Source organism: Arachis stenosperma, chromosome 8 (assembly GCF_014773155.1).
Source record: "Arachis stenosperma cultivar V10309 chromosome 8, arast.V10309.gnm1.PFL2, whole genome shotgun sequence".
Classification (NCBI taxonomy): Eukaryota; Viridiplantae; Streptophyta; class Magnoliopsida; order Fabales; family Fabaceae; genus Arachis; species Arachis stenosperma.
Window position 1 is genome coordinate 32,165,448 of NC_080384.1, and position 12,929 is coordinate 32,178,376.

At 44.9% G+C, this 12,929-nt stretch overlaps 1 protein-coding gene across 1 annotated transcript; it reads right to left on the reverse strand.

Moving 5' to 3' along the window:
* Nucleotides 1-7,676: 7,676 nt before the first annotated feature.
* On the reverse strand, nucleotides 7,677-9,136 carry LOC130945809 (uncharacterized). The gene is made up of 2 exons (XM_057874504.1): nucleotides 8,925-9,136; nucleotides 7,677-8,817 (listed from the first exon to the last, which is right to left on the reverse strand). Exons 1-2 carry the CDS (start codon nucleotides 9,134-9,136, stop codon nucleotides 7,677-7,679), a joined length of 1,353 nt encoding a protein of 450 aa, XP_057730487.1.
* Nucleotides 9,137-12,929: the final 3,793 nt, after the last annotated feature.

Below are 12,929 nucleotides of genomic sequence, written 5' to 3' on the forward strand. Positions count from 1 at the left end.
TAAAAATTGGGGCCAGGTGCACGGGCGATATTTTGTTTATCGTCGTTGGCAAAAGAAACGCCATCTGTATGTAGAGGATGAATATCCTCTTGAACATCAGGCGTTCCTCTTCATTGCCAATGCCGATTTCCATCATTTCATCAGTAAGACTTTTGAGGGTCTTACCCTGGAATCTTCTATAAATTATTTTGTCATCATCAGAAAGTTTCTTATACTCAACTTTCTCAGGAAATAGATCTCCTACAAAAAGGAAGACAACAAAGTATCCAAGTCAGTTCAAAAACACCCAAGCATCAACTTAAATAGACCCAAGCAACAACTTAATATACACCTATAATTTTAAGCTAGTTACCTGTTGCATTGATGCCAAGTGCATGACCTATTTTTCTTGGTGTTATTTGGAAAGAACCATATCCTGTCTTCAGTCTGTTCTCCCCAAGTTTGAAGTTGTTTGCCAGCTCCCTTAAGAGTTGGTGATCCACCCTTAGTGGTGGGATGTGCATCAACCCACCGAATCCGAGATCCCTCACAATTGCCCTCTTCTCCTCAGTCATGTTTCTGAACTTATCACTCAGGAGATGTGTGGCACACTTAAGGTCTTTTGTTTGGTTTCTTGCTGCCATTTTCTCTGAAACGAAAAATACACCCAAAGATATCAGTAAGATACACCCATATATATATGAGTCAGATACACCCATTAATAACAATAAAGTACACCCATTGATAACAGTAAGATACACCCATATATATGAGTCAGATACACCCAAAGATAACAACAAGATACACCCATTGATAACAGTGAGATACACGCATGGATATTATTCAGATACATCCATATATATTAGTCAGATATCACTCAAACATGCTTCAATATCAAGCCACAAGGTCAAGCAGTATACACCCCCCAATCTACGGAATATAGCCCCAAAAATCTAGAACAACAACGTAGAAGAACAGTGTAACAAAGAAACAAGAATAACAGTAAACCCTAGAACAACGACGTAGAAGAAAGGTAAAACGTAGTTTGTAATCTGGAAAATATACACGAATCTTAATGAACTTACGTCGAGTTTTGTTGCTTTGTTTTCTCTTCAGATTCTTGATGGAGAGTTTGATGGTGTTTTGATGGAGGTTTTGAACAACGAGTTGTATATTTTGAACGTCGATTTTCGCTCGAAAATGGAGGGATTTCCTTCTTTTCGAATCGCTTTGGAAAGTGGAAGAAGTGGAAGAAGTGGAAGAGTCTGTCATAACTCGTAGCATACGTAACCGTTTGAGTGTTGAGCGCGTGAATGTGACGCTCTATGTAACCTCTCTTCATGCGCGTGAGTTGTATTTGGGCTGGGCCAACTTGTAAGCTTGTAAGCTTGTATGTGTAGCAGGCCCGTTTGCTTATTATAGATATAAAAGTGGGCGGCGGTAGCCCCTGTGCTGTCCAACCAAACTCCTGTTGAAATTAGTTTGAACTTAAAGTCAATAAGTTTGTCAATAAATTATAATTTAGATGATATAATAATTTCTCTTTTTATTTAGAGATTTTGAATTTAAATTTTGTTTCTCGTAACTTATCAAAAAAATTTTAATGTATTGTAATACTTAAGATTTGGAAATAAAATCAATAAGTTTAATTTATTAAACCAAAATGGATTTGTGGATTAATCAATCTAACTTTTTTTCTAAAATCATAAAATTTATTAAAATTAATTTAAGAATTAAAGTCTTGGGTCAAAATTAAAATCTTCTCTAACCTTTTTTTCTTATTAAAATCATTCTTAACGATACAAAACATTATAAAATCATCTTTTTTATTCATGAATAATATTTTTTAGATAATTGTATCCTTAAATAAAAATAAAAAAGTCTTTTCCTTAATATAAAACACTAGGTCTGACAAGAGGCACGACTATCCTTGAACTCCACCGTTTGGTTCCACCAGATCCATCTCCCTTTTCACGCCACACTCTCTCTCTTCTTTTAAAAACCGCAAGCTCTTCCTTTTTTCCTCTACTTCCTTCTCATTCTCACATGAATATCCTTCACCATCCACCATTCCTCTTTTTTCTCCTTCGCTTGCCTCCAATGCTTTCCGTCGTCACTAATGGAATGAACCCGCGATGCTGACGGAGATGGGAAGAAAGGAAAGCGAAAATGGAAGGAGAGGAGAAATGAGGGAACGACTGGGAGGGGTTCGTTATTGCAAACAGAGAGGGGATGCCAATAGAGGAAAAACAAAAGAATTTTGGCTAAGGCATGGTGTTGCCTGTGGAAGAGAAGAAGATGTAGTTGATCCAGCAACTTTTGCCATGAGCTAAAGATGTCGTTGCTGCCAACAGCCAAACCGTGTACATGCGGTTAATAACTTGATCAAATAATAATTTGTTATTATTTCCTGGATTTTATGGATTATTTTAGCCAAACCTCTGCTTCCTCCCTTCTTCTTTTTTTTCCCTTCTATACCCTTTTCTTTTGATTTAGTGATTTACTTTCTCTTTACTTTTATTATTGTTGTTGATTTTGGGTAGAGTTAAAGTTAAATTTGTGATGATTTTTTTGCAATAAAAAAAAAGCCAAGACATAAGTGTGATGGAGGTGAGAAGAGTGTTAAGGATGAAAAGTAAATGGTATAGACAGAAAATAAAAAGAGAAAACGGAGAGAGAGAGAGAATGAAAAAGAGAGAGAAAAAAGGGACAAAATCATCATATAATTAATATTTTATGTGAAAAGAATGATTTTAAAACGATTTTTAACATTGAAAATTGTACTAATAAAAAAAATTGAGGACGATTTTAATTTTAATTCTAAATATTAAGAACAAAAAAGTACTTAATCTTTAATTTAATAAAAATAATAGATAAAAAGTTAATTATTATTTAAGCACAAATAAAAAATAATTAAATTATAATATAATTTTTTATAATTTTTTAAATTCTCAATATTAATGAAATTGTCTATTACAATATCGTTTTTAAATTACTGTAAAGAATAAAATAAATTATGTAAAATGTGTCACATAATTTGGAGCGCATATATATAAAACAACAAAAATATATATATATATATATATATATATATATATATATATATATATATATATATATATTAAGAGTTTAATTTTGATGTATTGATAGTGTAAAATATTTTATACAATTTATAATTATATCTATTTTTTTGGATGATTATTTACACAATCAATATTAAAAATAGTTATTTTTATTGATATGATATTATACAATTAAATACATATAAAACTATTTTACATTAATAATATATCAAAATTAATTTTTTTTATAGCACTCATGAAACAGTCCGCTAGACAAGCTAGTGGCCAATCCTGCCCTACAAAAACTATTGAGTTTGGCCATTTTCTTAGTTTAACTAATTTAAAATCTCAGTCTAATTCACATTTTAACAATGTAATTGTTCGGTGTCTCGGGTACCGGACGGTTCGGAGTGGTTCTCGGATGAACAGGAGGGGCGTAGCCTGGAATCGGGTCGCAAGGGCGAAGCGGGGAGGCCGACGTTCCGAGCTCTTGATGTGGAGGGGGTGTCACCTGCAAAGACACTCTGACGCCCAAGTTAGTCGAATGTGCAGGCGAAAAAGGGTAAAGTGGTATATGACGTACCTTGGGGGAAAGGTATGACCCTCCCCTTATATACTATGTCAGAGGTGGGTCCCACAAGGACAGAACCCACCTTCCTCGAAGTTTCCTTATACAGCTGTGGCGGCCAGCTGTCCCGAACGCGTGTCCAGGTCGGCAGATGAACACCTCACACCCGACCGTTCGGGTCGGCTGGTTAGTGGGTCGGGCCGGCCCAGTTTCTTTTTGGGCCAGGCCGTAACAGTGCCCCCAACACACCAGCAATAGTCGCGTGGGCTGTTGGTGGCGTGTTATCTCTTTTCTCACGCGTTGTTGCCAAGTTAGCCGTCCGTGAAGGGGACGTGCCTCTTGTGCGCGTGTTTGTTCGTTGCTAGGACGATTATTCGTCGCCTCGTTCCTCGCGCTGAGCATTAAGTGCTCATAATAGGTTAAAAAATCCCGCACGCAAAGACCATTTTGCCCTTAGTCTTTTCGTGCTTCTTTGAATGGCAGTTTTAAAACATTTTCGTATTTGTCTTCATTTCCTCGCTTTAGCTGCCTCCATCCTCTTCTTCTCCAAAAATTTCCATAACGTCGTTCTTGCCTTCTTGTGCATTCGCCTTTCTTCATTCTTCTTCAGATCTTCACAACCAATCTAGGTAAGCATTCATTCCTTTATTTTCTGCTTCGTGTTCATTTTGCATTCGCCTTTGTTCCTTCTTTATGCATGAATTTCTGTTTGCTTGAACTTGTATATTGAATGGCCTTTCGTGTCAAGTAAGTGTGTTAGGGGGGTTACCATTCCAGGGTAGGATTTTGTCAGGATTTAGCTTTAGCCATGCTTAATTTTAGTTGCAGAATAGGTTAAGTGTAGTTTCTGAGTTTTTTCGAGCTCCCGACCTCATAGACTAATCGAGTGGTAACCCCACTGTAGGTATGCCTCGCGTCGTCTCCCGAGCTTCTACCTCCGCCGCGAGTTATGACCCATGCGCTTGGGTGGTTTCTGACTTGAGGGACTCCCCGAACCAGATGGGTGAGGAGGAGCTTACTGAGTTGTGTCAGGCCGAGTACCTGTGCGGGGGTACTGACGAGGAGGCCAACTACGACGTTTTTGTCCCTGCCCCTCATGAGCAGTTATACGAGCTCAACTTCCATACCCCTCGGGTTGCCGACTAAATTTGGTTTTATAAAGCCATGTTTACCCAAGTTGGGGTCTGCATCCCCTTTTCTGCTTTTAAAATGGGGCTCCTTGGTCGGATCTCCGTGGCGACGTCGCAACTGCATCCGAACAGTTGGGTTTCAATCCGCTGTTTCGAGATGGTGTGTGAATACTTAGAGCTGCCGGTGTCCGTCGACGTTTTTCTTTACTTCTTTAATCTCACGAACCCTTCCAAAGAGGGGAAGGCGAGGAAGGGGTTCATGTCCTTCCGATCTGCCCAGGGGCGGAGGATCTTTGGCTTGTTCGAGGACTCTTATCATGGGTTCAAGGATAAGTATTTCAAAGTGCGTCCGGTTAAGGGTCGTCACCTTTTTTGGTTGTCGTTGGAGGGAGAGCGCCTCATCCCGACATATTGGAGTTTCGGGGCGGGGTCCAACGCTTTTATTAAGGTAACTTATAAGGGGATATCGGCTGTGGACCGAAAAAATGCCGACGTGCTGTGGCTGTTTTTGGGAGAAACCATGTGAACCCCCATCTCCTTATGGGTAGCCGGGAAGTTGCCAAGGATTATATTTGTGAGTCACTTTTGTCGTGTCGTTTTTTGCATGGTTGCTTCTTTGGTTTGTTATGCTGATTAATGACTAACTTGTTTGTTTTTGTTGTAGTGAGAATGTCTGCCGAAGTGACCGGCCTTGAAAGCCTGTACAAAACTTTCCTGGCGAAAAGTGATGGGGAGAAGGCCGACGAGCAAATGGTAGTTCCTCCCGGGGACGAGGGGATCATGCGGCCCCCTCACCTCACGACGTCGCCATGTCGGACAAGCTTGTCAATGCGGCGTGCGTTTCCCTTGTTCTCGAGGAGGCAACTGGTACCGGGGACTTGTCCTCCGTTCAGTAGGCTGAAGATGACGACTTGAGGGTCATTCCTACCCCTAAGAGGCAAAGGTCGCACTCCAGCCCCGAAGGAGTCCTTACCGTGATGGAGAGGAACTTCGATGTCGGGTCGTTCATAGACTTCCAATTGCTTCCTGGCACGGAGGAACACTTCCATGGTACCGATCTTGCAAGACAGGCACGATGGATGTATCGCACCCTCCTCCGCGGTGCGGTCATAGCTCGGAAGGCTGAGTTCGAGTTGTCGGGTATGCAATTGCTACGTCGGAAGCTCGAGTCTGCCGCCACAGCCAACAATAAATTCAAAGCTCAAGTTGAAACACTCGAGGGGCAGCTATCCGAGGTGAAGGAGAAGCTTAAGACTGCCGAGGAGAAGGCTGCGTCTGCTGAAGAAAAGTTGAAGACCTCCGATGCCTCCGTATCTCGTCTGACTGAGCGGGAAATGACTTTGGAAAGCCAACTGAGCGCCACGCAAGGTCGAGTGGTCGCCTTGGAAAAGGAACGGGATACGGCCGTTACGGCTGCTAAGACTGCTCAGGACGAGGTTGAGGGACTCAGGAAGAAACACAAGGAGGTCAGAGAGCAAGGAAAGAGTGCAATCTTCATGACTGAGGAGGCTCTTAAGGCTCAGGTGAAGATCGTGGCTCCTGACTTTGATACATCGGCAATCGGGGTTTTCAAGACGATCAAGGATGGCAAGATTGTTGATATGCCTAAAAAGTGAGCTCTTGTACCTTGTGTTTTTTGTGGCCTTGTTGTAGAACTTTTGAAACTATTTTGTCATACTCTATTGGCCGTTTGGTCGGCTTGTGGATATTATATTTTCCAGCTTATCTGGTAGTGTTTACATTTTGTTTCGTTTTTGTTTTGTCGTTGTATGCCTTGTTCCTCGTGTACCGATTACTCGTTATTTATTTACCGTTATGTTGGTATCTACGGCGAGGCCATGTCGTGGCTTTATTATTATCGCGGCCGTTTATTATGGCTTTTTAACTTGGTTGGCTCCCGGGTGATCAGTCCCGGGGCACCGTGCCGTTACCCTGTTTACCGTTCGTTATGAGGAACGTTTTGTTGTGGGATGCGTAGTTGAGGAAAAATAAAAGGAGAAATTTGTTAAGTAAACATTAATCAGCAATTAAACAGGTCTATAACCATGGTAAGAGTTTTAACAACAGTGAATTACTAAACTTGTCGAACCGCCTAGCCGGCGTGCTCGAGCTAGGAATAAAATCTCCTCAAGTTACCTGCATTTCATGTTCTCGGGATTTTCTTGCCGTCAAGCTTCTCCAATTTGTAGGCACCTTTGCGAGCACCTCTTTGACCTTGTAGGGGCCTTCCCAGTTTGCCACTAGTTTTCCTTCCCCTTGGGTCGGTAGCCCTATGTCGTTGCGTCGCAGAACTAGGTCATTTTTTCCAAACTCCCTCTTGAGCACTTTGGCATTGTAGCGCAGGGCCATTCTTTGTTTCAATGCTACTTCTGTCAAGTGGCCCATCTCCCTGGCCTCATCCACCAGGTCTTTCTCCACTGCTTCTTCTGTTCCCTTCAGAAGTAGCCGTGGGCTTGGCTCGCCGATTTTCACGGGTATCATCGCGTCCACCCCGTATGTCAGGCGGAATGGGGTTTCTCATGTAGAGGACTGCTCGGTTGTACGGTAAGACCGGAGGACTGAAGCGAGTTTGTCGGCCCATGCGCCTTTTTTGTCGCCGAGCCGCTTCTTGAGGCCTTGTAAGATGACCTTATTTGTGGATTCGACTTGCCCATTCGTCTGGGGGTACTCTACTGAAGAGAATTTCTGTTTTATACCCAGGCCTTCGAGGAATTCTATGAACTTCTTGTCGGTGAACTGCGTCCCGTTGTCCGAGATGTCGAATCGAGTTATCACCTGGCTCTACATGAACTTTCTACAATTGGATGAGGATATGCTAGCCAGTGGTTCGACTTCTATCCATTTGGTGTAGTAGTCGATGGCGATTATGAGATACTTGACTTGCCCTGGGTCGACCGGGAAGGGTCCCAAGAGGTCGACTCCCCATTGTGCGAAGGGTCAGGAGGACGTCAGTAGGCTTAGCTCGGAAGCGGGTGTTCTGTGGAAGTTGGCGTTCTCCTGACACTTGACGCATTTCTTCACAAATTCTTTGGAATCTACCATCATCGATGGCCAGTAGTATCCAGCTCGGATGAGCTTTCTTGCTAGGACTTTGCCTCTGATGTGGTGGTCGCAACACCCTTCGTGGACTTCCCTGAGTACGTAATCCGTCTGCTCGAGGTGCAGGCATTTCAACAGGAGTTGGCTAAGTCCTTTCTTGAACAGTTGTCCCTGTATGGTCACATATTTGGCTGCCTCCCTTATCAACGCTTTAGCTGCTTTCTCGTCGTCTGGGAGTTTGCCATTTTCCAGAAAATCGGTGACTGGGTCCAACCAAGAGGGGCCTAACTTTGTCAAGTGGAGGGCGACCGCTGGTTCCTTTACCATGCCTTGGGTGAGAGATCGGTTGTCGACTCCCGGTTTCGTACTTGCTAGCTTAGATAGGAGGTCTGCCTGTGTGTTCTTTTCCATTGGGACATGTTGGATCATGACCTCCTCGAACTGCTTGCTCAACTCCCTAACCTTCTCCAAGTACTTTTGCAAAAGCGAGTCTCTAGCTTGGTAGCTTCCATTTACTTGCAAAGTGACGACCTGTGAGTCGTTACACACCTCCAGCCTCGTCGCCCCGACTTTCTGAGCTAGGGCCAGGCCTCCCAAAAGGGCTTTATATTCCGCTTGGTTGTTTGATACTGGGAACTCAAACTTGATCAATTGCTCGTATATAACCCTAGCAGGGCTTTCCAAGATGATCCCGGCTCCTCTGGACTTTTGGATGGAGGCCCCGTCTACGTGGAGCCTCCACCGTATGCCCGTTTCCTCGGTTGGGTCCCCCGTTACTTCTACCAAGAAGTCGGCCATTGCTTGTGCCTTAATCGCATGTCGGGGTTCATACCGCAAGTCGTACTGGGAGAGTTCAATGGCCCAAGTCATCATTTTTCCCGCTAGATCGGGTTTTTGGAGTACTTGACGGATTCCCTGGTCCGTCCTCACGACGATCTGGTGGCCTTGGAAGTACTGCCTTATTCTACAGGAAGAGGTCAAGAGTGCCAGTGCTAGCTTCTCCAGCTTGTTGTACCGTGGTTCTGCTCCTTGTAGTGCTCTACTCACAAAGTAAATTGGTTATTGAGCCTTTCCTTCTTCTTGCACTAGGACTGCCGCGAGCGCCTCCTCCGTTATGGCCAGATACAGGTAGAGTGGTTCTCCGACCTTGGGCTTCTCGAGCACGGGGGTGCTGCCAGGATCTCTTTGAAGTGATTGAATGCCTCCTCGCACGCAGGGGTCCATTCAAACGCTATCCCTTTTCTCATCAGATTGAAAAAGGGTAGAGCTTTTGCCGCCGACGCTCCGAGGAAGCGAGACAGCGCGGTGAGCCTTTTTGCCAATCTCTGGATGTCTTTGACATAGCCTGGGCTCTTCATTTGGAGTATCGCTTGGCATTTTTCAAGGTTGGCTTCTACCCCCCTTTGGGTGATCATAAATCCTAAGAATTTTTCGGCCTCCATGGCAAAAGCGCACTTGAGCGGGTTGAGCCTCATGCCGTGTTGTCGGAGGGACGTGAATACGTTCCTCAAGTCGCTCAGGAGATCATCTGGTCGGGTGATCTTCGCGAGGGGTGTCGTCTACATAGACTTCCACCGTCTTGCCTATGAGATCGCTGAATATCTTGTTCATCAATCTCTGGTATGTGGCCCTCGCATTTTTCAAGCCAAAGGGCATCACCTTGTAGCAATAGATTCCTTTCGGTGTTATGAATGCTATTTTGTCCTCGTCAGCCCGGTGCATCGGTGTCTGATTGTAGTCGAAGTAGGCATCCATAAAGCTAAGATACCGGTACCCTGCTGCCGCATCAACAAGCGCGTCAATATTGGGAAGGGGGTAGCAGTCCTTAGGACATGCTTTGTTAAGATCAGAGTAATCTACACACATCCTCCATCTCCCATTGTGTTTTTTTACCAAGACTACATTCAACAACCAGGTCAAGTAGTCTAGTTCTCGGATAAAACCTACTTCTAGGAGGCTGGTCGTTTGCCTGGCCACCTCATCTGCTCTTTCCTGCGACATCTTCCTTCTCCTCTGAGCCACTGGTCGGGCTTCAGGCTTGACGGCCAGGTGGTGTGACATGAGATGAGGGTCTATCCCCGGTATGTCGGCTGGCGTCCAAGCGAACAGATCGACATTGGCCCTGATCATTTCTACCAGTGGCTCTTTCAATTCATGCGGGAGGTTTCTATTTACAAACGTGAACTTTTACTCCGTGTCCTCGACCCTAAACTTATCCAGGTCCCCCTCTGGCTCGGGTCTGGGCTTGTCGTCGACCCTAGCGTCCAGGTCGGCGAGAAACACTCCCGATGCTTCTTTGGATTTTTTCCTCAAGGAGAGGCGGTCGTTGTCGTAAGCGACTGCCGTTTCTAATTCTCCTTTAATGGATCCCACAGATCCGTCATCCGTAACAAACTTCATCACTAGCAGCTTTGTACTGATCACTGCCCCAACATCGTTAATGGTCTTCCTTCCTAAGATAATGTTGTAGGCCGTGGATGGGGCTTCGCGAAGATGAGGTGGAGACCGCCAGTACTTTGGCGTCTTTTTTGTGCGCCGATCTCGACCTTGGAGCCGTGTTTCTCGTGGTTACTACGTTCACTACGGTAAGACCGTGGTCGTTGTCCTTTGGCTCTTGCCGTCGCCTCACCGTTCGGGTCTTGTCTTCTCCATCGTGGCTGCGATTTCGTCTCCTCGGCTCTCTGATGAGGTGGGAGAATTCGGCTAGTTTTACGTCCCTAATCGCTTGTTCCAGTGCGTCCTTCAGGTCAAAGCAGTTCTGCGTTTTGTGTCCATAGCCCTTATGGTAATCACAGTAGAGGCTCTTGTTCCCCCTAGTTCGGTTCTTCAGAGGGCGGGGCTTTGACAAGATTCCCTTTTGGCTATTTGTTGGTAAACTTCTATGATGGGGAGGGCGAGGGGAGTGTAGTTGGTGAATTTTCCAACACGAGGAAACGGTCTGGGTGCCTTGCTCGGTCCGCCGTCTCTGGCGTGCTCCTTCTGTCTTTCTCCATTGCCGTGCTGCCTGGGTTGAGTGTGGGAGGGTTGCCACTTGTTGGCGGCCACAACTTGACTGACTTCCTCATCGTTAATGTATTCGCGAGCTACAGTTTGGATTTCTTGCATCGTCCAAACTGGCTTTGTGGTGAGGTGCTTTCTGAAGTCCTCATTAAGGATCCAGTTCGTCAGGCAGAGGCTGGCCACCGAATCGGTTAACCCCTCGATCTCCAAGCATTCGTCGTTGAATCGATCTAGGTACTTTGTGGTAGTCTCGCCGGTTTTTTAAGTGACGTCGAGCAGATTGATCGGGTGTTTTACCTTCGCGATTCTGGTGGTGAATTGTGCTAAGAAGGCGCGACTGATATCCGAGAACCCGGCCACGGAGCCCTGGGGGAGGCTATTGAACCACCGTATCGCAGGGCCTGCTAGGGTGACCGGGAAGGCACGGCACCTTACTTCGTCTCCCACTCCCTCCAGGTTTATTCTGGCCTCGAAGGCCGTGAGGTGCTCCTGCGGGTCTTGGGTTCCATCATACCTCATGTCCGTTGGTTTGTCAAAGTGCTTTGCCAACCGGACTTCGAGGATGGAATGATGGAATGGGGTGGCGCCCATGATCACGGGTCGCCGTGTTCCCCTAGATCTCTCTTCTTCGCTTTCGCGATCTCGCCTCATGGTGCACGCCCGCTTACCTTGGGCGTATATGATTGTGTCATTTCGCCTCCTAGGGTGTTCCCGGTCCTCCCGGCTACTTTTCGATTCCGATCTCGAGACAGGAGTACGTCAGGAGCGACCACTTCGGTGGGAGGTTCCTCCCTGACTCTCGGGAGATTGGGACTAGTCGGGGTCAGAAGTCAGCTGATGATGCTCCTGATCTGCTAATTGGCGCTCCAGGTTCTGCACCCTATGGCGCAGTTCCTGCATTATCCTAGCGTTGTCGCTACCAGTTCCCCCGAAGGGACGTCTTTCTTGGGCTCTCGACTGCAGCTCGGTTCGTCACGGAGGGGACCTTAACCGCTCGCGGGGAGAGGCAACGGAGGCTGCCCCCTCGAGGCCCGCCGTGCGGCCATGGTCCCTTGGACCTTGCACGATCTCCATTCAGGTTTCCCACAGACGGCGCCAATGTTCGGTGTCTCGGGTACCGGACGGTTCGGAGTGGTTCTCGGATGAACAGGAGGAGCGTAGCCTGGAATCGGGTCGCAAGGGCGAAGCGGGGAGGCCGACGTTTCGAGCTCTTGATGTGGAGGGGGTGTCACCTGCAAAGACACTCTGACGCCCAAGTCAGTCGAATATGCAGGCGAGAAAGGGGTAAAGTGGTGTATGACGTACCTTGGAGGAAGGGTAGGACCCTCCCCTTATATACTATGTCAGAGGTGGGTCCTACAAAGACAGAACCCACCTTCCTCGAAGCTTCCTTATACAGCTGTGGCTGCCAGCTGTCCCGAACGCGTGTCCGGGTCGGCAGATGAACGCCTCACACCCGACCGTTTGAGTCGGGTGATTAGTGGGTCGGGCCAGCCCAGGTTCCTTTTGAGCCAAGCCATAACAATAATCTATCATATTCTTTTATTTCGATAATCTTATTATTTATTTAATTCCAACTTACTTGTATATTTTAATAATTTAATTATAAATATTCAGGCAGTGTAGATAAAGTAAATGATATTAATGACTAATTTTATATCGTTTTCTAATAAAAACAAGAAAGGAATAAATGCCTAATTCATCTTAAAACGCTCCTTATCAAATAAAGAATATTACACTTTTTATTAATTAACAAATATAAACTATTAATTTATTATATTTTATATTAATGACTCAAATTTAAAATTTAGAATTTAGAATTTACGATTTATAATTTAAAATTTAAAGAGTAGAATTTATTATTTTATGATTTAGAATTTAAGGTTTAAAATGTAAAATTTAGAATTTAGAGTCACTACAAAAAAATGTTGAGTATCGTTGGAATTACCGTCGAAATAAATTCAACGGTATAAATCTCGTCAGTAATTGTTTATCGACAATTTTTTCATCCGCTGCTAATTACCGACAAATTTAGCGGGCGGGTATTAACTCTCAATTGGAGAAATTGTAGAACTTATTACTGTCGGATAAATCCGACGGTAATGTTAAATTTTATTTATTTAAAAATTTAACATATAAAAAAATAAAAAA